The following is a 27,524-nucleotide window of genomic DNA, read 5'->3' as shown; positions in this document are numbered from 1 at the left end:
TTACAAAATCATGGAGCTATAGGAGATAATTCATACTAGAAGAATAAAGGCACTAAACACATCCATCAGCATGTTGTATTGCGGACGATTCTTGAAGCCTGTGGTCTGGATTCAGCCACGGTCCTTGCTGATGGTTCCAGTAATGATGGTGGCGCTGATGGTTCCACCGGCCCTACCAAATGCTAACTCTTTGGTTAATGGATTAAAACAACCAGCAGTAGCAAACAAAGAGGAAGCCGAGTAATCAAAGGCAGGTAAGAAAGATATAACAATTCTCAAACTGCAGTCTGTATTAGGATACTGGCATTGTTTTTGGTGCTAGGTTCAGCTATCAGAAAGGACCAACCAAGTTACATCTAAGTTCATTCTCCGGGCTCTTGAAAGAAATGGTCTGACAGCAGCTAGGATAAAAAGATGGTATTTACTGGATGTTAACTAAGATAATTACTGAACAAATACTTGAGGAAGAACCAGAGAATATGGTACGTTCATCACAAATGCAGACTTAGTAAGCAGTATTTTGGTTGTCAAGAAAATGATCTTGTGTTATAGTCGCAGTTGTTTTGTTCCAGTAATGCTGAAGCTCATTTCTAAGCTCACTCCTAGGCTCATCCACACATTCTTTCACTTCTAGAGAAGAATAGGTGCCATTTCCAGTTCCTTAACTTCCTACAGAATAATTTGTGTTGTTTTTGTGTGGGTTTTTTTATTTTTTTTAGGAGCACAAAGATTCAATCATAAAGCTTCTCTTCTTGAGATGTCTAATTAATGCCCTACAAGGCAGAAAGCTGAGGAGGTGGAGGGGAGTAATCAATGTTTGCATCCTGTGGCATTCGGGTTCAATTATACTGCTGAAACCTGGAAGCACTGATGTTTTAAAGCAATCATTCCGTGCTGCATATTACAGCTATTCTGGAATCTGTAGTTTGTTCATAGTTTATGCTGTAATTACTGCAAGTATATCCCTCATTCCATAAATTAGGTTGCACATATTGAAGCAAGTTATGCAGATATTTGATAATTAGCAACATCTGACAATAATAAAGTAACAATCACAAAAGAAAGCATCCTGCTTTCCACTGCAAAATTTTCAGAGTCAATGGTGGCATTCAAATGTCAGTGTAGCACACACAACACACAGCCCTGACGTCTCCTCCGCGCTGTCACCTGACAACTATTCCGTACATAAATTCCAGATACTGCCCCCATACCTAGGCATTGTTCCAGGCCCCACACCTCAGTGCCACTGAAGAATGAGCAAATACAAGGTGCTTCTTTGGAATTATAATAAAGTATATTTAGCCCCACTGGTACATGTCTTTAAACTATCCCACTTTTTAGCTTTTAATTTATATCTTTCCCATATAAATCACTCTCAGTGCTTGACAACTCTGTACATACTCTAAGCTGAAACATTAGAAGGCAAACTAGCCATGCCTTTATAAACGTGATGAGACAAGATGGATATCAAGCCAGCAACACTGAAGACTTGAATTTCCTTATCTCCTCCATTATTTTTATAGGACACTCTATGGAATCACCAATAACTAACTATTTCGGTTTTTCTAAGCAAAATAAATCTTTAAGATCAGAAAATATAAAAATTATCAAACCAAATACCCACCTAACCCAAAGCAGTGATCTAAAGCAGATTAGTAGGGAAGAATATCATACTTACATGATGTACTTTTAAATCACCTATGCCTATAGTTATAATAGTTATATAATATATAGTAATATATTATAATTATTATAATAACTATTCATGCTTTTTAAGTTATTCGTGCCGTGCCCTGTGGGATCCACTGATTATGTTTAGATTTTTACAGTGGATTATAAAAGAGGGAGGAACTGCATTATAATGCTGAAAAAACAGTTTTAATTTTCTCTAAAAAACTGTCCTTTAGTTTTCACTCATCTAGTACCCTATTTGCATGCAGCATTAGCCTCTCAAGACCCCAGTGGTCTTTCACCTGTTCCGTTCACACTACCATATGGACAAAGATAGTAGAGAACTAAACTGGTCTGTAGGGTTTTTTTAGCAATTTCAGCTGTAGGCTTACTGGTTTGGCTGCCTGCAGACACACCTAGCATACTTGTCAAGGTATGTGGTTTCTTGGCTGTATCAAAACCTTCAAACACGCTGGTTTAAGAGGAAATACTTTGGTGACACCTGATGAGAAATTGCTTTGTGTTCAACAACCGGACAAGAGAAGGAAAAGAAAGAAAAGAAAATTTGAGTGATACCTTCCTGAAAAGAGAGGCAGGACATTAGAAGTAGGGTGTGAAGTTAGAAGGTTATGAATAAAAATATCAGTGACATCTTCCTTGAGCTCCTGCCTCTGAAGTTATGTTTCACGTGTGCTGTGCCCAGGGAGTATACGTCCTGTAAATAAGACCACGTAACTTTCTTCTGTATTCCCACTGTTTAATCTGTTGTTTAGGACATAATCAGGTGTCTACATTCAAGTTCTCTGTCCATCATTATTTTGGTGTACTACTTGAAATCATACATTGAACTTGAATTACACCAACAAGAATTTAGAAATGAAATATAAAAATTAGTGTAATCTGACAAAGTTTGTGGCTTTAGAGTCACATTTGCCTTTTATAAATAAACACATTAAACTCTGTTGTTTCTATGTGTAGAACCATGAACAGAGTAGTGGAGGATTTTTGTATTGAGAGGATTTTTGTATTGAGTTTTGGGTGATAGCCTATGATCTTTGACCTCTCCTACATGTTATGGGACTATAGACATGGCATTTAATTTGCCTGTGCCTTACCTTCTGATCTGTGACATGGGGATGGTAGCACTTCCATATTTCATCAAAATGCTATGATGAGAAATGAAGATTGGGGGCTCCTTGTATGCCATCATAACGGATACAAATTAAATACATGAGAAATAAGCTAATAGAACTGTTATGATTATTGTGCATTAATATGAACAGATCTGTATGAAATTTAACCAGATCAAGTGCCGGATTATCGACGTGGGACAGGGTAATCCTGGTTACACATACAAACCAGGGGATGAGAGACCGGAGAGCAGCCCCACGGAAAAAGATCTGGGGGTTTTGTTTGATGGCAAGTTGAATATCAGTCAACAGTGTGCCCTGGCAGCTGAAAGGGGCAACCGTGTCCCAGGGGGCATCAAGCCCAGCACAGATAGCTGGGCAAAGGAGACGATTGTCCCACTGGACCCTGCACTGGTGTAGTCCCACCTGGAGTACTGTGTGTGGTTTTGGGTGCCCCAGTTTAAGAAGGACCTCAAACTATTGGACTGTGTCCAGAGTAGGTGGTGAAAAGTCTCAAGAGCAAGACTTAGGAGGAGCAGCTGATGTCACTCGGTTTGGTGAAGCCTGAGGGGTGACCTCATGGCAGTCTACAACTCCCTCATGGGGGGAAGCTGGAGGGAAGGTGCTGATCTCTCTGGGGACCAGCGATGGGACATGAGGAAATGGAATGAAGCTGCATCAGAGGAAGTTCAGATTAAACATAAGGAAAAGGTTCTTCCCGGAGAGGGTTGTCAGTCACTGGAATAGGCTCCCCAGAGAAGTGGTCAGTGTTGTCCCAAAGTGGGGTCTTGCATACCGGGTAAACAACCCCACTTTGGGACAACAGCAGCATCAAGCCTGTGAGAGTTCAAGGAGCATCTGGATGATGCTCTTAGTCATATGGTTCACCATCAGGCACTTCTGCAAGGAGCAGGGAGTTGGGCTCAATGATCCTTATGGGTCCCTTCTAACTTGAAGTATTCTATGATCCAGGGTGATTGCATTAGTGGCCTTTAAAAACAGGTGAGGGCCTGCACAAAGTACCCGGGAGGGTGAAATTCACATTTTTCAATGTGTTACTTTCTGCGTATAATAACCGAGGTAAACCCCCGCCTTTCCCTCAAGTTTCTTGTAGTAAAAAGTGTTGGTTTTTTGTTTTGGTTTGGTTTTTTTTAGGAATTACCATCCATGCCTCATTTTGTAGGTCTGTTTTTCCCTTTTTCGCTCTCCCGGGTCCCCTCCGGAGCGCCCCGCCGGCGGTCCCGCTGCAGCGCCCCCTGGCGGCCCCGCGCACGCCCTCCCGCTCGCCCGCCCCCCGGCCGGGGCGCGGCTCGCCCGCTCTCTCTCTCCCCCCCTCTCTCTCCCCCCCTCTCTCCGCAGCCGCCGCCGGCTCCGGGAGCCGCTGCGTTCCCCGGGGCTCGGTCACTGGCAAGCGGTGCAGGAGGGGAATTCCCCGGCTAGCCCGCGGGACGGGACGGGAGTTTCCGTGCGGGAAGGGAAGGGGGGGTGACGGCCGAGGAGGAAGAGACCGTGTCCCCTCGCACCGGCCGCCCCTCGCACCGGCCAGCGGGTCCCCCCGGTGCGGGGCAGAGTCACGCGCGGCTCCCGCTGTCGGTGACGTCAGCGCCCCGGCAGCGGCGGCCCCCGGTCCGGTGCTGTGCTCCGCTCCGCGACACGGGCGGCGGCGGCGACGCGGTGTGGAGGGAGCCGCCTGGCGCCGCCTCCTCCTCCCCTCCCTCCCTCCTTCCCTCCGCCGCCGTCCCTCCCCGCGCTGCCCCATGTTCGGGCTGGAGAAGCCGGCGGGGCAGCGGGCGCCGGGCGGGAGCGGTGGGTTTCCGAAGATGGCGTCCGTGGGGGATTTTAACGTGCTCAGCTCCAGCATCCCGGCCACCAAGGTGGAGCTCTCTGTCTCCTGCAGGTACGGCTCGGGGGGCGTCGGAGGGGGCGAGCGGGCTGGTCCCCGCGGCGTGCGGGGCTCCTCAGCGGAGCGGGGAGCCGACGGGGCGGCGGGCGGAGCGTTGCCCTCCGCATGCCCGGTGCTGTCCCTCCGGTGCCCGGAGACCCGCGGGCAACTCGTGAATCCCCACCCTCGGGCAGAGAGACCCCGGGTCGGGTCGGCTGCCGGCCCGGGGTGCCGCCGGCGGGACCCGGGGGGCTCTCGCCGCGGTCAGCCGTGCCCAAGCGGGCCATTTACTGCCGCCCCCCGAACCCTTCCCGAGCCCCCTCCACCGGGGCGGGGGGAGCCCCGCCGTCCGGGCGCGGAGCCCGTTCCCGGGCGCGGTGGAAGTTCGGGCGCCCGTCCCGGCTGGGGACGGGGAAACTCCCATCCGGACCGAGCCCTCCGTGCCTCCGTCGGGGCTCTCTTGCAAAACTGTTACGAAACGGGGCGTGTTACCTCCTCGCGTTTCATCGTAACGCAGTTGCCGATACATCTAAAAAAATAGGGAAAAAAGAAAAGAAAAAGCAATCTCGTAACCTGCCATACGCGGGTTTGCGCCTCCGCGTTTATTTGGCCGCGGTTCGTTTATCGGCGTTTCAAAAATCCTGCCGTCTCCCCCCAATTTCCCATTAGAGGGCTTTTAATATCCCGATCTTCGTTCCCGTTTCGCAGCTTCCTTGAGTGTTCCCTGGTAGTTTCGGAGCAGTAGTTGCTTTCGGAGCTGGCAGCTTCTAGCGGATAATTTGAAGTGTTAGTGCTGTTTCCCGATGGGAAACGAGACAAAGTTTGTGCTACACTCCCTTGCTCCATTTTCTAGCATAGCTGCCCGGGACTTGCTGTTTTAACACAATTTCTCCGAGGGCAGAACGGCAAGCACCCTGAAATTAAATTTTCAGACCGCTCCCTCTCTTCCGTGAGTAAATAAAGGATGATTTGATGTTTTGTCGAGGGTGCGCTTCAAAAGAAGGCTGGGACGATGAGAAGCATAGTAAGACGGAATTTGGAATAGTGAAACAGTCACAAGGCTGACATATGAACACACACACTGCCTGTCTCTGCAAAGTTCAACCACAGGAAAACCCTGTGAAGTGCAGGTGCCTATGTGTAAAAGCAGTCCAGGACCTTTGGTGTTACTTTTCTGTTTTTTAAATAACCTGTCACAATTACAGATGTCACAACATTTATGGTGATTATGACCCAGTTCACTTATAATGGGAGTTTCTTTCATTCCTGGTATTTTTTTGAATGTACCTGCAATGTTTTCTTCAAACCTTAGTTTTATAATGGTTTGAGAATCCATCAGAGAGTTACATAGAAATGTAGGTATATGACATAGTCAATCAATTCTGACCTTAGCTACCTTACTTGTAACTAGTTTCAGTATATAGTTTATAATGTTAATTTCTCTTCAGATATATTCAAAAGCCATGGCTGTCTAGTTAAAACTGCTCTTTTTTTTTTTCTTGTTAAAAAATTGTTTCTCATCCTGAAATGTCTTGATGTCAAGTGCAGAAGGATGGGAATTTCCATGGTGATTCCTTTCTTCTTTATGTGCTGGAATGACAGCTTTTGATTACAAATTCATGCTTTAAAACTGAGTGTAAAATGAACAACATTGGGACAGAGATTAATGATTAACACACGTTTGTGATTCATTTGTAAGCACATTCATTGGCTAAAGCTCTGGAAAAGTGGTGTTAAACGAAATTGTGAAATACAGCAAGAGCAAACTGCAAAGTTCAGAGAATTCTGAAAATTCTGTAATAATTAGCAGTTGTATATTCCTTAACACTTGGAGATAAATGCTTTTAAAATAGTTTGTGTCATGACATCAATCTTCCCTTGATACCTGAAGAGTCGTAGAGCCAATTTGGTCACTGGTTTACATCCACAGTTATTAGCTGATAACTCGTCTTTCTTCCTGGATTTTTTTTTTCTTGTTTTCATTATAGGAAATGACCATGCTGGTGGTCAGTGAAGCAGTGTTTGTGCCTCAAAGTAGATTTGTGGTCTCCTCTTCCTCTCCTCTTCCTCTCCTCTTCCTCTCCTCTTCCTCTCCTCTTCCTCTCCTCTTCCTCTCCTCGTGCTCTCCTCTTCCTCTCCTCTTCCTCTCCTCTTCCTCTCCTCTTCCTCTCCTCTTCCTCTCCTCTTCCTCTCCTCTTCCTCTCCTCTTCCTCTCCTCTTCCTCTCCTCTTCCTCTCCTCTTCCTCTCCTCTTCCTCTCCTCTTCCTCTCCTCTTCCTCTCCTCTTCCTCTCCTCTTCCTCTCCTCTTCCTCTCCTCTTCCTCTCCTCTTCCTCTCCTCTTCCTCTCCTCTTCCTCTCCTCTTCCTCTCCTCTTCCTCTCCTCTTCCTCTCCTCTTCCTCTCCTCTTCCTCTCCTCTTCCTCTCCTCTTCCTCTCCTCTTCCTCTCCTCTTCCTCTCCTCTTCCTCTCCTCAAGGATGCAGCTCGTATTCGCTTAGCTTTTAATTCTGTGTGGTTCTGTCAGCGTTTCCCAAGTTAATTTGCCCTGCGTGCCCGTACTGTCAATGTTCTCAAATTAGCCAGGTCCCAGTACTATGCAGATGGCGTTGCTCTACTACTTATTTCGCAGGCCAGCCTGTTTTAGCTCCAGGGGCACATCAGGTAGCCTGTAGGAGAAATGCACCTCATAGAATGAGAAATTGTCTATGAAAATTATAAAATCCAGAAATGTTTTGGGTATCAGGTGTTGCTCTTTCTGGGATTTTTTTGGTGACTAAAAACTTTTCATATGATTCCCATGGCTTATTGAATGCCAGCATTGGCTGTAGTTTTACAAATGCTAGAAAAGCAATAAATTAATTTATTTCTCATTGTTACTGCCCAGTGCCTATCAAACAAAAAGTTTGCAATTCTTTTCTGACTCTTGTAACATGTAGTTTTCCAAACCTCTGAGTTTTCTTATTAGGAATCTGTATTCTTTGCCTCAAGAGCCAGATCTAATGTGGCAGAACAACTTAAATGTTTCATTCCAGAGGATCCTCTGGTGTTGGTAATAGTCCACTATTGCCTGAATCATTTGTAGCCGTCTCCTTCTGTGCCCTGTAGCTTTTCGTGTCATGCCCAGGAGGTTCATCCATGGTCTGATGAAAATGTCACTGTCACCTGCAATGTGATCTTTATTTGTTGCAGCCTGGCATAATTTTGCATGATTGTCATGTAATGAAGCATCAGGACCCTTGGCCCTCCAGTTGATGTGGAAAAGAGAGTTATAGGCTGCTCTTTGTCGTTCAGTCCTCTGCTGTTTTCCAGCCCAGAGGCTCCTCTTCCTCTGGAGGGGTATTTGCACATTGATTACAGGTCTGTCCCTAGACTTGAATCTTTATTTATCAGCTGTGTGTGTAGATTTGTGGTCCCACGTGAGCTTGAGGTAAGCTTCAGGCCATGTGCCTGTCATCCTCTATCTCCCTCTCTGGTGGTGTTCTTCACCGATTCCAATCTAGTTAAATCTTGGCAAAACTTGGTATTTTGTTCCCATCTTCCCTACTATCAGTGCAGTTGCCACGTGATTGACTGAACTAGCGTTTTTAATGCTGAGAACACAAGTAGATGATAGTTGTCATGTATCTTGAAGTGTGCTGTGTGTGAACATACAAAGTTCAACATGGTTTAATGGGCTCTCAAGTTCTTCACTTTTTGTTGTGATTTGTAAAATGGTGATTTCTGCTCCTTGTGATTACTGTGTGGACCAACCTAGTTCTTTTCCTGTAGTCTTGTAAAATGCTCTGACTCGATCAGGAAACCTTATCTTACAAGAAAGGCCAAGAGTTTTATTATGCCTCGTGTTACTGTTTATTTACTAACTAAATGAGGAGTAATCAGTCAGAATGATCTTGTTGAGAGTAATTTTTTAATATCTGTAGCTAAGTGATGTTTGATCACTTTATGACTTCTAGTAGTGTATCAAAGATTACGTGGCTATCTGAAAGATGGTAAAAGTGTTGTAAAATATTGGCAGGGTACAGGGTCACTTTGCTAATTCTGAAAGTTTCTTATGGTAGTATTGCTCTGCTGGGCTTTATGCTGGATATGCCAGTCTGTCCTCATCGTTCTGGATTTAGGCTGGAGATGCTCTGCACTGGCTGTATTCCTGCACCAGGCATAACATGCATAAAGGCAGCATAAACTCCTTATCATAGTTAATTCAACTGAAATACAATTGGTTGCCCTTGCCTGGTTTGGATCAGTTCTGTGCCGCTTCACAATTTGTACAGAAATCTAATATTAATGAATGGGCTGAATGGAATTAAGCAAATCATAGGGTCAGTAATGAAGATAATTTAATTTCAAATTTCTTGCACAGAGGAACAAAAGGCACTGCTTCAGAATTTTTGCCTTTCCTTTTGTTTGGAAGTCTGAAAGTCTTAATCAGCAACTTTCTAGTGGTTGAGGTACTCAAAAGTATTTTTAATTATATGATTGTCCTAGACATTGATTTCTGGCAACATCGCTTCTTTCCAGCCAATGTACTTGCCCCTTGTTTGTCTGTTGTTTTGTTGTTTGTTTTTTTTTAAATATTAATCATTTGTTAGAAATCCCTGTTGCAGAAAGATGCAATGAGAAAAGAGATATCAGTAACAAGTTCTTTAGGCTTTTAACTCTGTATTGTACAAAATACAGAATATAAAATTCATCCTGATTGTAAGCCTGGTTTTAATTTTGTTGCTTTCTTTGTGTATGCATGTCCAGGTTGGATTTAAAGGCTGTGGAGTAGATATGTGTGACCAACAACAGAAAGTTGATCTTGCGTGTTTTTTCTTTGAAATGAAACTGCCTAGACAGCCAGCTGGCTGCAGCTGAGAAAAATGAGTGTATTGGGAGAAAAAATGTAAGCGAATGTCCATCAAAATAGTCGTGGAGATGCATTCCCGATGGCCTACACAGTTTGGTTTTCACCTATGTGTCTATATTGGTTGAACTTTATGCGTGCAGCCATGTGACTTGTAGAATTTAAGGCAGATCTGCTGCCCTGTAAATTCAGTTTTGCGATAGCCAGGAACAGGCCTCAGGTTTCACACAAACTGTGCAAGTCTCAGGACTTGTCAGGTTTTGTCTAAACTTGTCTTTTCCTCCATGGAGCTCTGTTTGGCCCTGCTTAGCTGCAAACCCAAACCCAGCGTTTGTTTCTTTTTTGAATGAGCAGATGGTTGCTGCTTAGTTAGTTTCACTTTGGCTTGTGTTTGTGTAATTTGGTGGTATAATCATGTTTATTTCCACAGATAGCAGTAGCAAGGAGTTGTTCTGTGTAGAACGGCCTATTTGTAACCGAGCAGTGTGGCGCAGAGGAGCATCGGTGTGGTGTGACAGCAGAGGCCTTGCAAGGGGGGGACACAGGGTGCAGGGGGGAGGCAGAGGCTGAAGAGAGGGGACTCAGGGTTCTACTGGGGACCCCAGTGCTGTGAAGAGGTCACCAGTGGCTGGTAAAGAAGTTCAGGCGGGGAGCCGGGCAAAAGCGAAAGCGCTGAAGAGCATGTCTCAAGGAAATGCAAACACACTGTGCACAGTAAATGAGGGTGTAAAATGGAGTTGGAGACCAATGAAGCAAGAGCAAGATGTAAGGTCATGTTGGAAAAACAGCCCAGGTGAGGTTCCTAGAAGTAGGGAAGAAGCCTCCAAAGTCATACTGCTGAGATCAGCTGCTCCATCCCTGCCACCACTGTAAGCTTCATACTTCTCCCAGACGGGACGTAGGACACTCTTGGGTGGCTCACAGGAACAGCCTTCCACAGCTACAGCCAATGATCTTGGGCCTCAGAAGGGTGGTATAAAGGAAAACCTGACCGCAGGAAAAGGGCTAGGTACTAGGGAGTGTGTAACAACTTTAGATGTATTATGGAGACTTTCTGTAGTAGTAGTATTTTCCTCATTTTCTGTCTTTCTTTGCCCATCTAAGCAGTGCCTCACTCATAAACCCCCCTGCAGGGGCTAAGAAAGGATGAGGAGTATGACATTGATGGTATACATCTGCTTTCTAAAGGTCTTCTTTCATGTATACCTTTAAAGAGTTGTTTCAGAAAAACTATATGTTTTTTACGTAGCAAACCCAATCTGTGTGGTTTATATATTGTTATGCATTAATGAAACACTGTATTAACTATACATTCCTAAAGAAATCTGATCTAAAATAGGACAGCGTACCCATGGATTTGGATGAGCTGGGTGAAAGCAGCTGGAAGGGATGGGTGAGTTGACACTAGATTGAATAGGTCTTTCGACCCCCAGCAATCAGAAGCTGTTTACCTGCTCAGCCTTAGAAACGTAAATGCAAATGGTTCATTCTGTTGGTTTCAAAAGTAACTGGGTTGGCATTGAAACAGAGTTGAACCAGTTTGTGATATTCCTAAGTGGACTTTTTTTAATTTTTTTTTATTTAAACTGGAATGGCCCAAGATCATGTTGAGGTCTGCTTCATCTGCAGGAATTTATTTTCATAACTCCGTGCTTCCTGTCCGTTTCCACAGAATTCCTGTAAAACTATTACTGTGTTTAAGTAAATAAATTTGGTAATTCCTGTGGGGGTTTTTTAACCCCCAGGAGCAGTCAGCAGTTTTAATAGATGTGTCATCCTAAAACTGTTTGCATACATCTAGCCAGAGAAGACTTTCTGTGGGTTGTAAAAGGGATGGAAGGTCTGACCCTTCTCGTTGCTTCTCCCTTTCTTTTTCCTTTAAGAGAACGGCTTCTGAACCAGTATATGTTTAAATTGACAATGGAAGTAACTGGGAGGGTGAAAATTATTTCTTTCTTGTTGTGTGAACAGGAAGAGTCAGTGACTCCTCCAAAGGTTAGGAAGAGGTATTGTGGCTGTTTTCTTAAGCATGCGTATTAGAGATACGTTTGCTTTCTTCCCAGTCCTTCTAGTGCCCCAAAGAGTGGAGACAATCGGAACAGAACGGAAGAGGTCATCCTTATTGCCTCTTAGGCAGGAGTGCCACCGTTTTCTCACCTGTGAGCCTTTCCTAAGAGAACCAGTTATTTCTACAAGAAGATAAAATTCTGAGAAATTGTCTTATCTGCTTTTTATGTCCAGGGCATTTTGAATCTAGAGATCTGGAGGCTAATAGCTTGCTGTTTATTGTGTTCTGTCAGATTACAGAAGGAGAGAGTAAATAGCCAGGGAAGGGCGGCTACTTAAGCTAGTGCTACAACTGAAAAGTTGTTGGAGAAATTGCTCTGCAAGAAGTCAAGTGGACTCTTCACTCAAGTAGGCTCTTTGGATCATATATCATGTTACCTAGGACTGACCGTTGCAGGTCCAGTAATGCCAGTTAAGGCTGAGGGACAGTGACTACTAGGATTTAATACAGTTATATTACGATGAGTAGTAGAATGGATACTATCCTGCACAGTAAAAAGTGAGGACGTGCTCCTTTCTTTTTTTTTTCAGGATCTTCTTTGAAAAAGGCACACGTGCCCAGCATTAAGTGAGGGAAACAGAAATGCATTTGTTTCATGATATGTTTAATGAACTAGGGACAATTCTCCTTTCCATGGAATGATACAAGTCTACTGTGAGAAAAGTAGTGTATGCTCATATGAGAATATAATCTATTGAAAATGTGTATTTTCTAAAATTTAAAAATAAATTTGTGTGGGTAACTAACTTCTGTGTTTGCAAACTGCTGAGTGCTGTATTTCACAACCAAGGAATCTTTGTGTGCACTTAAATGTAATCTAACGTTGAAGAAAAATATAAAACCTCAACAGCCAGGTCAGAAATTCTGACAAATTCACCTGAAATACACCACGTTTTTATCATTAAGGATTTGAGGGCTGTTGAAACCAATGTATAAATAAGTATTTTTTCCAGTCATATGAACAGTTTTGTCTTTTTTCTTTAAAAACAAACCCCAAACCAATCCAAAACGTAGAGAAATAGATATAAACTGTTCAGTTCTATAGATACTGTGGTCTGTTCTTCAGTGCCAGAAGTCTGTAATTTCTGCGTAGCACTTGGGTTTAACAAAGGGTTAAAATTAAAACAAAAATACAGAGCAGGAAGTTCAGCTATTGATCATTAAAATAAAGTCAAATTTGAAGCAAAGTATATGTGAACAAGGTGAGTAAATGTTACTTTTTAATGTAGGTCAGTCTTTGTCAACATACATATGCCTAGAGTACGTGAGAGCATACTAAGCAGCATAGACTGTGATGGAACCTGTTTAGCTACCACTGCTAACTAGATCAGTGAATCCTGAAGGATCTGATGTATACGTAGAGGTGTTTTTACATGAAACATAGTACAAAAGACTGGACATTAGGAAATGATCCTTTACCAAGAGTGTGGTCAAACACTGGAGCAGGCTTTTTAGAGAGGTGGTTGATGCCCCAAGCCTCGTCAGCGTTGAAGAGATATTGGACAATGCCCTTAAGGACATGCTTTAACTTTTGGTCAGCTCTGAAGTGGTCAGACAGTTGGACTAGGTGATTATTGTAGGTTCCTTCCAACTAAAGTGATTCTATTCTGTTTTAATTTTTGAAGCAAAGCATTGGGCAGAAAGTGATATTTTGACAAATCCTTATGGAGTTCACGAAACTCTGTGAACAAAGTGATTCTGCAAGGCATAACTAAATATATTTTAACTCATTTACTGGTTACTTCCTCCTCCCCCTCCCCCGCCCCGCCCCGAAATGGCTCTCATTATGCAGAAAAGTAAATCTTTATCACGGCATTTCTAATCTGTCTTGTGCTTTCCGGTTTACTACTGCAACCATTTTGGAAGGCCCATTCCAGAATGGGCAGGTGCCGAATGAATTCCTTGAGGATCTGGGATAGTAGAATAATGTTTTCTGCACAGATGTTCTTGGGCTTCTTTGCTGTATGTATCTGATGTGTGCATTTTTCCAAGTAAAAGCTTATGTCTCTTTTTTTTTAATTTTCTTTCTCATATTTGATAGCAATTCCTTCTCTTCTCTTTTTGCATACTTTATCTGAAAGAATTAATGGACATAGAAGAATATACTCACCATGTTCAGTCAAAATAGAATTCTATTTCTCTTGATACCTAGATTAGGAGAAAGAAACAGAAGTTTCAGATATTTCTGGTTTCTGAGTTTGTGAGCTTTCCCAGGACTGTTTCTTGAAAGAAAATAGTGTACTACCAAAGAGAATGCTTTTCTCAGGAAAAGGGGAAAGAAATACATCTTGTATTGCTCAGCCTGTGCTGAAAGTGCTGTTGACTATCAAGGGGATAAAGGCTACATAATGTTCCAGAAATACATCCAGTCTTCTTTATCCCTTTTTATACATTTCTCCATTTTTCATATATTTAAAGGAGCACTTTGATTGTTTTCCTTCTAAAATGAAAATACACAAATTCCATTGAGCAGCCTCTTGAGCTGTTAGGTGATTTAGTGGACAAATTGGACTTTTTTATTTTCCCCTAGTTGGCACTAGTCTTTAAGTTCCTTCCGAAACTGGCTGCAGTGCTTGAACAGCTTGCTAAATTCTTATGTTACTATTTTGGTTGGTTATTAATGGTTTGGAAGATCAGGGATGTGTGAAAACTTTGCTGAAGACATTGTTTATTTATGGTAAAATGGGTGAGGGGTTGAATTGAGGATATTACAAGCTGTATTAGTTAAAAACTGTGAATTAATGACAGTTACTAACCTGAGTTACAATGTCAAATTTTGGTATCTCAACCTTTACAGTCCTTTCAGGAATACTGAATATGTAGAAATGTTTTTAATTCAAGAAGTCCCTGAGCATTCTTGGGAAGTATAACAGATTCTGACCTTATGCTTATGCTGTTCCCATAGTGGCTACTTTTTTCAACTGCTGGAATAAGAGTGTCAGGATAGACTGAGCTTTACAGTACCTGGTATGGCCAGTCTTTATGTTCTTATGTATATGGGAAAATAGAGGAAGAATACTTAAAAAGGAACAAAACCAAAACTTGGTCTAGTGGAAGGTGTCCCTGCTCATGGCAGGGGGGTTGGAACTCGATCTTTAAGGTCCCTCACAACTCTAACCATTCTATCATTCTGTGATTCTATGATTCTAAAATAAGGAAGTTTTTTAAAAACTCAAAGCACATTAGCTCAGTATAAGAGTCATTAAAATGGTTCAATCTTAATCTGCAGTCACAAACAGTAACATATCAATTACAAGGTCATTGTATAGTATTTATGCAGAGGAAATAAAATTGCTTGGAATCCTAATGGTGAGCATGGGAGGCCTATCCCAAAACTTAATATATTATTTCATATAACCCTCATTCTAGGTTTTTATAGCAATTCATTTGGGGATAATAAAACCAATTCTAGTTACTGTGAATTAATGGCATATTTGGTATGTATAATTAAAGAGGAATAGGAGGCAATTTTCATTTTGGATTGGCAGTTCTGATATTGTAGAACTTACTGTCTTTTAAAGCCGTTTGTAGTGGTCATTTTCAAATACAGACTTGGAATTGCTGATTTTCCTGGGTTTGTTAATATTTCATTTTATATTTGCACATTTTGGTTAAGATGGAATACAGCTTCTTGGAGTGTAATTAAATGCGTATATAAAAATGCTATTTCTAAACGGATTAGAGAAGTTCTGAAGAAGTAGCATGTACAGACTTCAGGTTCATTCAAAAATGCTAATTTAAATCCTAGTGTCTACTTCCGCTAAATTAAATAAAACAGATGTACCCAACTTTCTTTTGAAGCTATCTTTTGTTCATATTGATTGTTCTGAAATGTGGACTTGGTAGTAGCTAAATTGGGAATACTCTTTTCCTTGTTGAAGTCTGAGTGGACCACTTAGAACACCTGTATTAAACAACATATTAATACACTCTTCAGCACTGTTCAGTAGCACAAAAATAATGTGATTTAGATATGACTGAGAGTAATAAATGGTGACCTTTGAAGAAGCTGCGCTAATTATTAAAAATAATAAGTGGTAAGGGACACAAACTGATTATTTAGTCCTTCCTCTTGCTCTAGGGTAGGATCAAAGAACTTATTATGACTTAACTACCTAACATGTTCTTAAAGACCTTTAGTGGTGGATATTTCACATCATGTCTGGCCGCCTTTAGCAATGAAGGATGGTAAAACAATGGAATAAAGTTCAGCTTTTGTGGCTGCAGTGCAGAAGATTTGATTTAGGGTAACACCTGTTCCTACTTGCTCTGTCTACATGGACATCAGTTTCGATTTGCAGCAGTGTTTTCCTCATGGATGTATTCTAAAAACGTCTGATTATTTCTGCTTCTGCTGGACTTTGGTAGCTCCTTGTCTGTCTTAGACTGCAAGAAATAGGAGTGCCCAAACTGCTGTTGCTTGAATTGAGTCTTTGCCAGTATTATGAAGACCAGACAATTACTCTAAAGTGGCGTTTTTGTTTATGGATTCCACTATGACTTCTTCCCAAAGGCACAAGATTCCTGACTTGCATTCAATTTGTAGTCTGTGGTGATGTCTAGACCCATTTTTGACATAACTGCTATATATGCAGCTATGCCACATTTTTGCTGTTAAGTTTAATGCCTAACTTGAACTACCTGCCCAAATTTCATAGCACTTTCTTGTCCCTGTTCAATGGCATCCTGTTTTCAGGCTGTTTTTCTAGTTTGGCAAGACAATTTATTTTTTTATTTAAATTTTTTGTTTTTGAATGATGAAACGTTGGTAACTATTCTGAGAGTAGTTTTCTGGTCAGTTCTGATTCTCTAGACTTATTGTTAATTTGAGGCTCCTCATCTGTGTATGATTCTCAGTTGGCTGTAGTGTGCCTACGATATTGGGACTGCATTGCATAACAAATAACTTGGTTCTTCCTGGGTATTTTGTAGATATTTAGAAAATTCTAATTTTGGTGTATGTCCTGTGTATGCTTTAGTTCTTTTTACCTTACTCACCCATGACAGATTCTTACAGATATTTCCTGATGGCTCTGAGACCTGATAGCTATTTTTTTAAATAAAGTCTAAGGTTTTTCGGTTCAACTAGCAAGTTAATCTCTGGCAGATATTTGTGATTTAAAGGTATTTCTGTTCCTAATGTCCATTATACATATTTAATGTGCTGGTCATGTGTTGCTATTCACTTCTTCGTATTGTAGTATATGACCCACAGTTTGCTCAAATCCAAAATGTGTAATAATAAAATTAAATGTAAGATAACTCAAGTGTTAATGCTGACTGAATTTGAGGAAATCTTACATATTAGGAGGGCAGAAAGCTAAGCTGACCCTAGATCAAAATTGTTAAAAAAAAAATATATATCTGTATCTGATTTGTGTCTTTCACTATTTTTTATAACTGAGATTATTTTTATCTTTTTTTTTTTTTTAACAGAAATCTTTTGGACAGAGATACATTTTCTAAATCTGATCCGAGTAAGTACATAGCATTTTATTGATTCTTCTCATCATATATTCCAAATGTGTAAACATTGGATTAAAAATTGGCTGGGGGATTTTATTGCTTGTCTGTTAGATTTACATTGTCTTTGTGACAATTATTTAGAGTAATTAAGTTACACGTAATAAGTTACACTTATAGTTTCTGTTATATGAACCAGAATTTTAAAGACTCTGTATTCAACACTGCTTTCCTGAGCTGCATGAGCTACGTGGTCTCTTATTTAGCAGTCAATCTCCCTTTTCCTGAAATTAATAAATGCAGGAATTTATTTATTTATTTATTTAGTGGTTTTGTATCTGTTGTTCTGTATCTCTTTAAAAGTTAGTAAGCAAAATTCTAAGTAAACTAGAAGCAGTTATTGCTGTTAGTACGTAGTGTCCACTAGTCTTAGAGTCAAACGTTGAAAAATAAAATTAACTTAATTAATCTCTGGGAAACATGACCTTTCCTGATCAAAAAATAGTATAATGGTTTATGGATTAATGTTTTCAGATATGCTAGATAGTGACACCCACTTTGCCCATAAGTTTTATTAATGTATAACTGGATCTCTTTTTAAGAGATAAAAAACTCTCTATGAATTTATATATGATGGGACTTCTGATTTAAAATCCATGACTGTCTTCCTGTATCAGACACTTTATAAAACTTTTATCAAGGAACTGAGACCACAAAAGATTTCCTTTTTTTCTGATAATGTTTAATCAAAGTATTTTTGTAGTGTTAATTGACTAGTCCGTAGATTGTGGTGTCTTGGGTTATGTGGTCTTCCCTACAACTCTCCATATTTTTTTATCTGTAAGTTCATTTTCTTTTTTTAGCCTGGGCTTTTCTTCCTTAGAATGCCAGGTATTGTGCTTACTGACATTGGAAATAACTGGAGACATGTACTTGTATTGAGTGTCTGGACGTGTAATCATGTCCTGATGGGATATACTTGAATACTCAGTCATGGGACAGGACAAAACATTTGAGTACTTTTGCTAGAGTACATTTGTTCTAAACCAAACGTTTCTTGAGAGAGATTCCACAACAGACTTCTGATGGGAAAAGCTTCTACTCCCTGGGGAGAAGCTGCATGAAGTTAGAAATACCTTTGACATTACTAATCCATAAAACTTTTTTTTTTAAAAGGAGACATAGGCAATACCATGTCTCTGGTGTAGGGAGATCATGCAGAAGCAGAATTGATTGTCTTGCATATTACTCACTGTTTTTTAGTTGACTAATACAAACTCAGTTGTCTAGGCTAAGCAATTTTGAAGAGCGGTCAGTGACCTATTGCCCCTGATAGATTGAATTCTGAGTTCTCTTTATTGAATCAAGGCACCTTTCAACAAAAGTGATGAGGTGTGTAGCTCAAATATTACTAGGGACAAGTGCTACAAGTTTTTATCAGATGGGGAGCTGTATTTTGGCATAAATTGCAGGGTTTGAGTGGTAGGGGACTGCAATGTGACCTGTGTGGGAGGAGGCCATCAGGCACCCTTTGGCTCTCACAGCTGGTTCCAGCCAGCTCTGAAAGCCATGTGAGTAACCGTTGCCTGCCAGATCTTCTGCCAGGGGAGCACACTGTGCCCTGCTCAAACATATTTTAGAAAAAAAAAAGTGGCGGCAGCTAGGAGCTAAAGACACAGCTGCCAAAGATACTGGCAGAGCCATGCTTCTGAAGGTAACGCTGCTGGAGCTGCATCCTTGGAAGGAGACACTCCATGGAGAAGGCAGTACAGCTCTGAAGGGTCTGTGGCCAGTGGGCAAACCCAAGTGATCGTGGCTGATGGGTGACCCATGCTGGGCAAGGGACACAAGGAGACAGCGTGACAGGAAAACCTAAAGAAATCTTAATATCTATCTTTAAAATATTTCTGAGAAGTAGTGGTATCTTTTATGAATTCAACGGATATGGAATTGTTTTTTATGAAGTGTCTTAACCCTGCCTATCAATTCAAAACATGCTGCTTTCTTATTTCTGGTAAATTGCTTATTTAAAGCACTCATATAGCTTGCATGCTTTAGAGATTGGGTCTCAAGCCGTGAGTACCCGGTTCTGCTGCCAGTCAGGCCTATCTGTCCCAGGTTTCAGGACAAAAACATGGAATGCAGCAGTACTGTCCTTGGGAAAGAGAGAAGGGGTAACTGTTGGCTCTGAAAGTGCTCATACTGTATTTGCACTCAAAAAATTACTTTGCAAAGCAGCTTTGATTGTGGGTAATCTCTAAACAGGATAGCTTCGGTTTTAGTATTCTGAAGGGGTTATTTGTTAGCCAATTTAGTTTGCTCCTAGTGCCCTTTAGTTGAGCACAGAGATACAACCCTACTCTAAAAGCAGAAGGGATGAGGGTGTAGTATAAAAAGTACTGATCTTTTCTATAGTTGGAAGTACGACAGGATACCCAGGGTCTGCTTGCTTGGACAAAGGCCATTCTTAGGCTGGTCTGTATACAGTAACTTTATGCTTTTAGCTAAAAAAGGTGTCAAAACCAGCATCATACCACTTTCACAGGATCTCCTTTTAGATCCACTGTATTCACAACCATTAGATCTTATACGAGGTAGAACCATGTAGAGTCACTCTGTATGTTGAGGTCTCGTATGCTTTTCATACTCCAATGCAGTTACCTAGGGATAACACTGATAGTGAAAATATGATTTTATCCTCTTGGTCTTTTTCTCACACACATGAATACAGTTGACTCCCATATCAACATAAACAGCCTTTTCCTGAAATTAAAAAGGAACTTGTGATTTCTCCAGTTTTCTTAAGAGGTTAGCTTAGCCTTTTTCTTATACTGTAATTACTACTCAGTATATATTCCAATTCCAGCCACTTTCCTGCAATCTAGAATATTCATGCCAAGAGGAAGCTGGCACTTTGCCAGGTCTCTAGAGGCGAGTTACAGAAATAATGTAGACATATTCGATATAGATGGGATAGACTTGGATAGCCCTTGTTCATGAAGTATTTTAAACTATTCTCACTGGCGGTGCTTTCTCCTCAGTGGAGTCAAAGGAAGCCATATATATTGATTTACTGTAGCGTCTGGAACATTCTGTTCTTGCAGTTTGGAGACCAGTGTTTCTAGGAATATTTTTGAGAAAACCCTTTTTGTTTTTTTTTTTCTTTTTCTTTTTTTCCTAATTTTCTTGCAGAGAATGAGCTAAAGCAGTGCTTCCCTGATAAGGCAAGGATAAGACCTGCAAAGGAGATACAGATTAATTAGTTTGGCATATTTCTTCATTTAATGACAGTTAGGCAGAATCATTTTCTTCCCATGCATTGGCTAACCAAACTGAGCCACTGGTCAGGGTGGAATGTCCTCTTGTGGAGCCCTGTGACTCCTGAGTGTGATAATAGAGTCTGATGTGAAAGACTGGAGAGGTGAAAACTCTGCCCCTGGAAGATAGTAACAATGAGAAGAATCTCATGACAAAGGGACCTTCAGGAAGCTCCAAAGGTGCCTTTGAGAAGGGTCCCTATGAGAAGGTATAGAAGTTATTCAGTGAAGAGTAGCGGGGGTTCCCTGCTAGAGCTGGGTTCAGGATCACGGAAAGGTTTAGGTAGCTTGGGTGAAAGGCCGACTCTGGTGTGGCCAAGGCTCCCTTGAAAGGGAATAGGTGTGTTGTTATGTTTGGGAAAACTAAGGTGGGCAGTTTAGATGTAACAGGAGTTGCCAGGCTAAACGATACGCATATATGCATTGAATGGGAAAGGACCAGAGTACGGTAAGGGAGACCTAGACTGTCTGGGAAAATTGGAAGGTGCAGAATTTCATTAAATTTACCTTGCATTAGACAGTGTGGTATCCGCTTCCAGAGTTAAAAATTACTAAAAGTTAAATAGTCTGACTATGGGTATACGTGTGTCTTCCCTTGGAAGAGCTCATATGGCAAAGCCTTCCAAAAGGGTTTCTCAGCCAGCTTCTGTGTTGAGGGTATGTTACTCTTCATCAATGTGGTGCTCTGAACTAGTACCTGCCACATTGCAGTCTAGGTAAATATCAAAAAATTGCTAGTCATACTACAAATTCTTAGCTCTTTTATTCTCATTTAAGGTTTTATATAAATTGTTCTTAAACTAGAGAGATAGTCCCACTCCTGGGATATACCTCTAGAAGCACTGGAGAGCCACTGGTAGTGGAGGGGAATAGAAGTCTACTATTGCCTCAGCAGTGAAAAGGTGAGAATGATATCATTGCTTGCTCCAAACATGAAAAACCCCCAAATGATAGTATACGGACTACGAAGAAACCGAATTTGGAAACTAGGATTCTAACAGATAGATGTGAACAGCCTTCCAAAAAGTAGGAATAGAGTAAGAGACTGAATTAGTTTTAAGGTGGAACTTTGCACCTGTTTTTTAACCCTTTTTTTGTTGTGTGACTCCCATCGTATCAACCATGGTAGGAGACTAAAATTATCCTACAGTAATCTCCTTTAGTCTTTTTATTCATAGCTGTTCTTTTATTTGGCTTCATAAACTGGGGAGATAAGGTAATGTGAGAATGTTTCTTTTCTGAAAATTTGATGGTAGTGGATATTTAACAGTTGTATTGTTGCTTTCTTCTTCTCAATATTAAATCTCTCATTTTTTAATATTTTTGTTCCACAGCTGCAATGCACAATTGTTACTTGATTTACTGTATTAACACTAATACACAGGGCAGGATGTATTACAAAATATAAAGCAGCAAATCAATAGTGAAAAATTATTATGTTTTAGAAAAATCTGGACAATACAGATATCTTAATAGCAAAAGTGCACATTATCTGTAAAGAGTATTTTTTCTCTAAATGAATTTCAGTTCTATTCTCAACTGGGGTTATAGGTATGGGAAATTTCTAATTGAAAAATTAGATGTAAGCTCTTGGCAAAATGGACAAAATCCACAATTATATCTGCTTTTGAAATTAGTAAATGTTTGCATTTTTGGAAACCACTACTGAAAGTTGGAAAATATTCATTATTGCAGAATTGGTAACATTAGTTTTAAAAAATTTCCAATGGGGAAAGTGAAAGGAATGTTTGTGAGAACCTACCTGATTCTATGCTAGCAGTAGGGATATTTCCGGAGAATATTTTTTTTTGCTTGTTTTTATTTATGTAAACTTATTTGACAACATTTCCTTCTTCTCCCAGCGTTACCTTTGCACAAATCTTACTAGATACAGAGGCTCATCAGAAGTTCAGTAACCTTTACACACTTCTGTAGCTGATTTCATAGCTTCATTTCACTCAGCTTTCTCACATTTTCCCATTTAACTTCATTCTTCATCTAATATAGTTCAGCAATCTACTCCAGAGCGTGCTGTAAAAATAGTCTTGTTGGTTTGGATTTATACTACTATAAGCAGGAACCAAAGCTAGGAGCATGATCGTCCAAGGTTTCATTTAGTGTAAATGGAGAAAGACAGACATCTCCAGAGAGTGATTTTGATTTATTTTTTTTGTAAAAGTTTTTTTTTTCTCTACAAGACATCTTATTTGGAAAAAAAAATGTTGAATTGTGTTAACTTTTAACTTCTGTGTGAGCTAAAATATTGAACTTGCTTTTTTCTGTTCTTCCTCTTATTTGCTACTGCTTAATGGGATTTTGCTGGTTTTGTTTTGGTGTGATGCAAATACCTTTCAAGTAAGAAGGAAGTGTAGTTTGAAGCTTGACTTCATTTCTGCTTTGGTCTGTTGATGATTCTGACTTCATTGAGAACAAAACCAGGCACCTACCTTTATTGTTCAAGGCTGCAACCCCAAGCAGTAGTATTTTTAACCTTCTGCTGAAAAATAATGATCAGCACAAGAGAAGAATTTGTCAGGAAAAAAGTGTTCAAATATTTCTATATACATTGCTTAGAAAAGAGTGATAGTGGAGTTTCAGGTAAAAATTGCTTTAACAGTGTTATCTGCATCTAGTTCAAGACTGTAGAAAATAAAGTTTATAGTACTGCTACAGTGCAAATGATTTGTGCTTATAATAGTGTTTAAAAGACCTGATTATAATCACTTTGTCACCAGCCTCTGTGACGGAAGCTGCAGATTAATGTGTAGTGGGTTCTGTACTAGAAAATCAGATCTGTAAGGAGAGTGATGCCTGTGGGATATGCTGCTTGGTCTTTCAAAAACAGCTTAGGTCAACAATCTTAATTGATGCCATTTTTAATTAGTTTTTAGGTTTTTGTTTTTTTTTTTTTTTTAAAGGAAGGATGCATATGCAAGAGACTTAAATTATACATAACTAATTTGAAGCAGAATTTAAGGAAGAAAACCTGAGAAGTTATTTTTTTTTTGCTTTTTCCACTTTTATTTCCCCTGTCTCTTTCCAGTAAGGTCCTAATTTGTTTTTATTTTAATTCTCTCATCTCTTGAAGGAAGCATAATTTAGGGTAATTATGCTTTAGATTATCTAGGATAGCCAGACCGTCCACATTTAATGAAGACCTGCTTTTATCCAATTTTACTGCTAAGGATTGTCAAGTGATTTGCTAGAGGTCAAGCATTAAGTGTTGCCTCCCATTTTAGAGCCACCCTATTTACTAGCTCATTGCTGCAAAAACTAGACCATATTGTCGCTGATCTGGTTAGGCACACTGAAAACTGAGGGAAAACTTATTACTATTTGATTGTACTAATTACTAATGTCAACACCACAACAGACTACAAAATTGCTTCACTTAATTTAAGAATATGTTAAATTCTGAAGATGACCAAACATGGTGTGTTTTTTTTTTTTCTTTTCGCAGTCTGTGTTTTGTACACACAAGCCATTGGAAACAAAGAATGGAGAGAGGTAAGATACGTATTCATAGATGTATAAACTGTTTGAGTATATTTAAAGCTGCTTGTTAGCTCTAGCAGAAATGGCCATGTCATAGCCTTTTGAATGCCATGATAAACAATGGGAGTCCTATGTACCAGTAAACATTTAAAATCTCAATTTGCATGTCTGTATCATGTATTTCCATCAAAAGAGAAAATAAAATTAGAGAAAACACGTGAGTTTCCTGTTTCAGAGTCTCCCTGAGATAAAATTTAGTTACCAATCTGTACAAGGATTGTGGATATCAAGAGAGCAAGACACTCAAACAGTACAAGGTCTATGGCAGGATTCAACTGTGGTGATGATCAGTGTCAGCAGAACTGGGCTGTAGTCATGGTAGAGATCTACTTTTCCCATGTAGTGAAGTTAGGGGCTGCTGAATAGCGTATACACCAGGCAACAGGGAGAAAGGGTATTATGCGTAGCTTGGACTATGTCTTCTTAACCTGTCAGTGTGAACGCTGGAGGGATAAGTCTTCAGAAACTAAATAAAGTACATATAAATTTGATATTTACAGCAGATCAACATTTATAGTCTGGAACTGTTTCCCTGTACTTAGTCATCTTAACTTTTCTCCTTTAATGTTATTCTTCAAAAGAGTTGATGGTGTTGGGGGAAGGGTGATCGTCTTTCTACTGATAAAATGTGCTTTTTTAGCTGCCTACAGAGAGGATTGATGGAACTATTCTTCATTGTAGGTGGTCTGCTGTGTGGTCATGTGTTCCAAGATTAGAGCCTGAGGAGGAATGAACTATCTTACTATGTTTCCCTGTAAAAGAGAGGAGGTCTGATGTTCTTGTTTATAGAACTGATATTTTACGTGATTACCACTGTGTAAAAATTCTAGTGGAGCACCCAGAGGCAGAGAAACCAGACCACTTCCCTGATAAAACCAGACCTCTTCCCTGGTATTTGGTGTCCTTGCCAGTTGGCTGGAGAAACAGCACTTTCTGCTTTGCTGAAACATGGTGGATGTGGGTTTTGGTCTTGTTAAGATCAGAGAATTGCATATTTCTCCTGTTTGGAGAAAAGTTCGTGTAACTGGGCAATACATGAATTGCTGTACCTACTTAATTTGTAGTTTTTAGTTAAATTGCTGGTCTCTGTTGTTCTGAAGTGTGTACTAGACATACTCTCTATATACCTACTGGATCACATTTCTATGATGATTTGTGTGAAGAAATGTCAGTTTGAGGACCCTAAATGGGATTCACTAATCTTCATTAAATTGGCAGAAGTAGTGGACGTACATAGAGTTCTAAGTGTCTGGGTAGCTACACTGAAAACAGAGAAGTCTTCAGGCATTCGGGTGACTAGGTGGCTTGGTGCAGTTTGGTGGTCAAGCCTAGATCATCACCAAAGCGCTCAGGGCCTTTTCTGGTCTAGGTTTAAGAGGACTTTGTCAGAAATTCTGGCTTTTGTTATCATCTAAGGTTCATATGTAACTTTGTGGTATTTTCATACTTCTCTGGTGTAACTGTTAAGTGTTAACCATTTTTAATATAATTGTCCTGATGGTAAAATTATATCATTGTCACCTTACTTAGAAGATGTTCCATGGGCTTGTTTTGAGGTGATTTAGGAGATTGTTGATGGAAAGATTCCATCTGCTCTGGATTTTAACCAATCCAAGTTTGTAACTGTTGAAGTGTGTCACCACCTTAGATCTTTGTATTCTGCCATTTTATCTCCTTGACCAAAGCAGAAACACCTCAACAGAGCAATGTGCAACGTTTCAGCTTGTATTGCCTCTTTGCATTCATTTAAGAGTACCTTGTGTAGGAGATACACTTTGGCATGTGGTTTTGGTATCATATGCCAGTTCAGGAACTACAGGGGTTAAAACTGACATGGCAGGTGCTAAAAATTTTTTTTTTTTTTTTTTTTTTTTTCTTTTAAGACATAATTATCCCTATCTTGTCTATCAGGAGAAGGTCTAGGTATAGGTATTTACAACTCAGTTGACTGTTTAAACTATTTATAGTTAATGGAAAAAGATAACATCCTGAGGGCAGTTCATCAGACCTAATTTAGATGTCTGCATTAGATCAGATGAATAATTCTTTAAAAATGCCTCCAAGGGATGGTCAAAAGCCTACACTTTTTGACTATGTCAGATGTAAAATTTGGCGAGTAGAATCCCATTCCTAGTAGCTGTTATGACAGTCAAAATTCAGAGGTTGGCATGATAGAAGGGCTGAGTCAGGATTGCATTTTATATGTTGTGATGTATTATATTTATACTAGTGGTAAAAAATAAGGTGGTAGGTAAAAGATTAGTTGATATATACATTGCATGGGTAATCTCTATTCTGCCTGCAGTGGTGAATGCGCTAGTACAGTGTTAATTCTAGTACAGATAAAATTCGTTATATATATCTATTTTGTTGCATTTAAACACTTATTAAATATTTTACTATCTTGTAGATGTGGAAGTCACCTGGAACTGTTTGCAGAAGGCAAAACTGAGACAAATGATAAACCCCTGATGATACATGTAGACATTATAGAATAGTGTTCAGTCATGGCAACATACTTTATCTTGTTTTTGTTCCATATCCTTTTATGCATAGTTTTCTTCCTTCTTTTTGCCTAATTACTTTCTTTTGAACACTGCAGAAAACACTTGGGGATCATAAATGCAGTAAATCATTTTGTAATCTCCATAATTTCCCTAGCACTCTATTCTAGCAGTGTGCTTTTTTCCCCCTTCAGCTAAGCTATTCAGATAGATTCAATACAATAGTTAAATCAAACCCTTCATTTAATGAAGGGTAGGTGTTTTCTGGGCACTGACTCCTGTTTGCCTGTTGTTCGCATTCCAGTGTTTTCACTCAGTGTTATTCTTTCCCACCAGATTCTCAGCAAAGAATTAAAATGTTTCATTCTCAACTAATAGGGCTGTTGTTTTCCAAAACATATTCCGTGTTTTTGTTTACAGTGCGATCTTCAGGTATTTCAATTAATATAAATGGCAACAAATGCATTATCAGAATCTGAGCTTTGTTTTAAAATACTTCCTTCCTCTTACTTTCCGAGGACACATTTGAAATGTGGCTAAGTATAACTTACTGTTTATCTACAGAAGCCTTAAATAATATATTGAAAGAATCTGAATTTCTTCATTTCAAAGAGGGTGTTAATTCAGAAACAAGAAGGAACACTTCAAAGGTGAATGTTAAATAAATAATACTCAGCCAACTGCAATTTTACTTGCAATACCCACCAGTGGTACATGTTAAGTGACTTCCTATGGAGTGAGGCTGAGAGCCCCTGGTCCGTCTACTGTAACAATACATTGGATGCAAATTAATTTTGTATACCTATCTGGAAGTCTGTTCTCTCACTGGTCCTCATCATGCTGATTTCCAGCTTCAGTAGCTGCCCAGTGTTATTTTATATATAGTAAATTTCCATGTCTTTTGATTTTCCTTTGTAGATTTTGAAGTCTGTCTTTATGAAAACGACAAAGGCTAGATGTTTTATAATAGACATTTATTCGGATTTAGATTTTACTTTAAATAAAAGTACTAATGAAATATCTTTGGAACAATAGCTTGCGTCTTCTTTAGCAGAAGGATGTGGCATAAATAGGAAATTAGTTTGTAGCA

General features: G+C 40.0%; 1 protein-coding gene across 3 annotated transcripts in view; it reads left to right on the top strand.

The window, feature by feature from the left end:
* Nucleotides 1-4,415: 4,415 nt before the first annotated feature.
* Nucleotides 4,416-27,524, top strand: part of CPNE8 (copine VIII) — a 106,247-nt gene continuing 83,138 nt past the window's right edge. For all 3 annotated transcript variants that reach the window (XM_014963195.1, XM_014963196.1, XM_014963197.1), the window contains exons 1-3: nucleotides 4,416-4,698; nucleotides 17,032-17,072; nucleotides 23,836-23,882. In XM_014963195.1, the coding sequence (XP_014818681.1) occupies nucleotides 4,559-4,698; nucleotides 17,032-17,072; nucleotides 23,836-23,882 (228 nt within the window). In that variant the 5' untranslated portion in view covers nucleotides 4,416-4,558. The remainder of the gene's footprint in view (nucleotides 4,699-17,031; nucleotides 17,073-23,835; nucleotides 23,883-27,524) is intronic.

This window comes from Calidris pugnax, unplaced genomic scaffold, assembly GCF_001431845.1.
Source record: "Calidris pugnax isolate Ruff unplaced genomic scaffold, ASM143184v1 scaffold44, whole genome shotgun sequence".
Taxonomy (NCBI): domain Eukaryota; kingdom Metazoa; phylum Chordata; class Aves; order Charadriiformes; family Scolopacidae; genus Calidris; species Calidris pugnax.
This window is presented reverse-complemented; position numbering and strand designations above follow the sequence as displayed.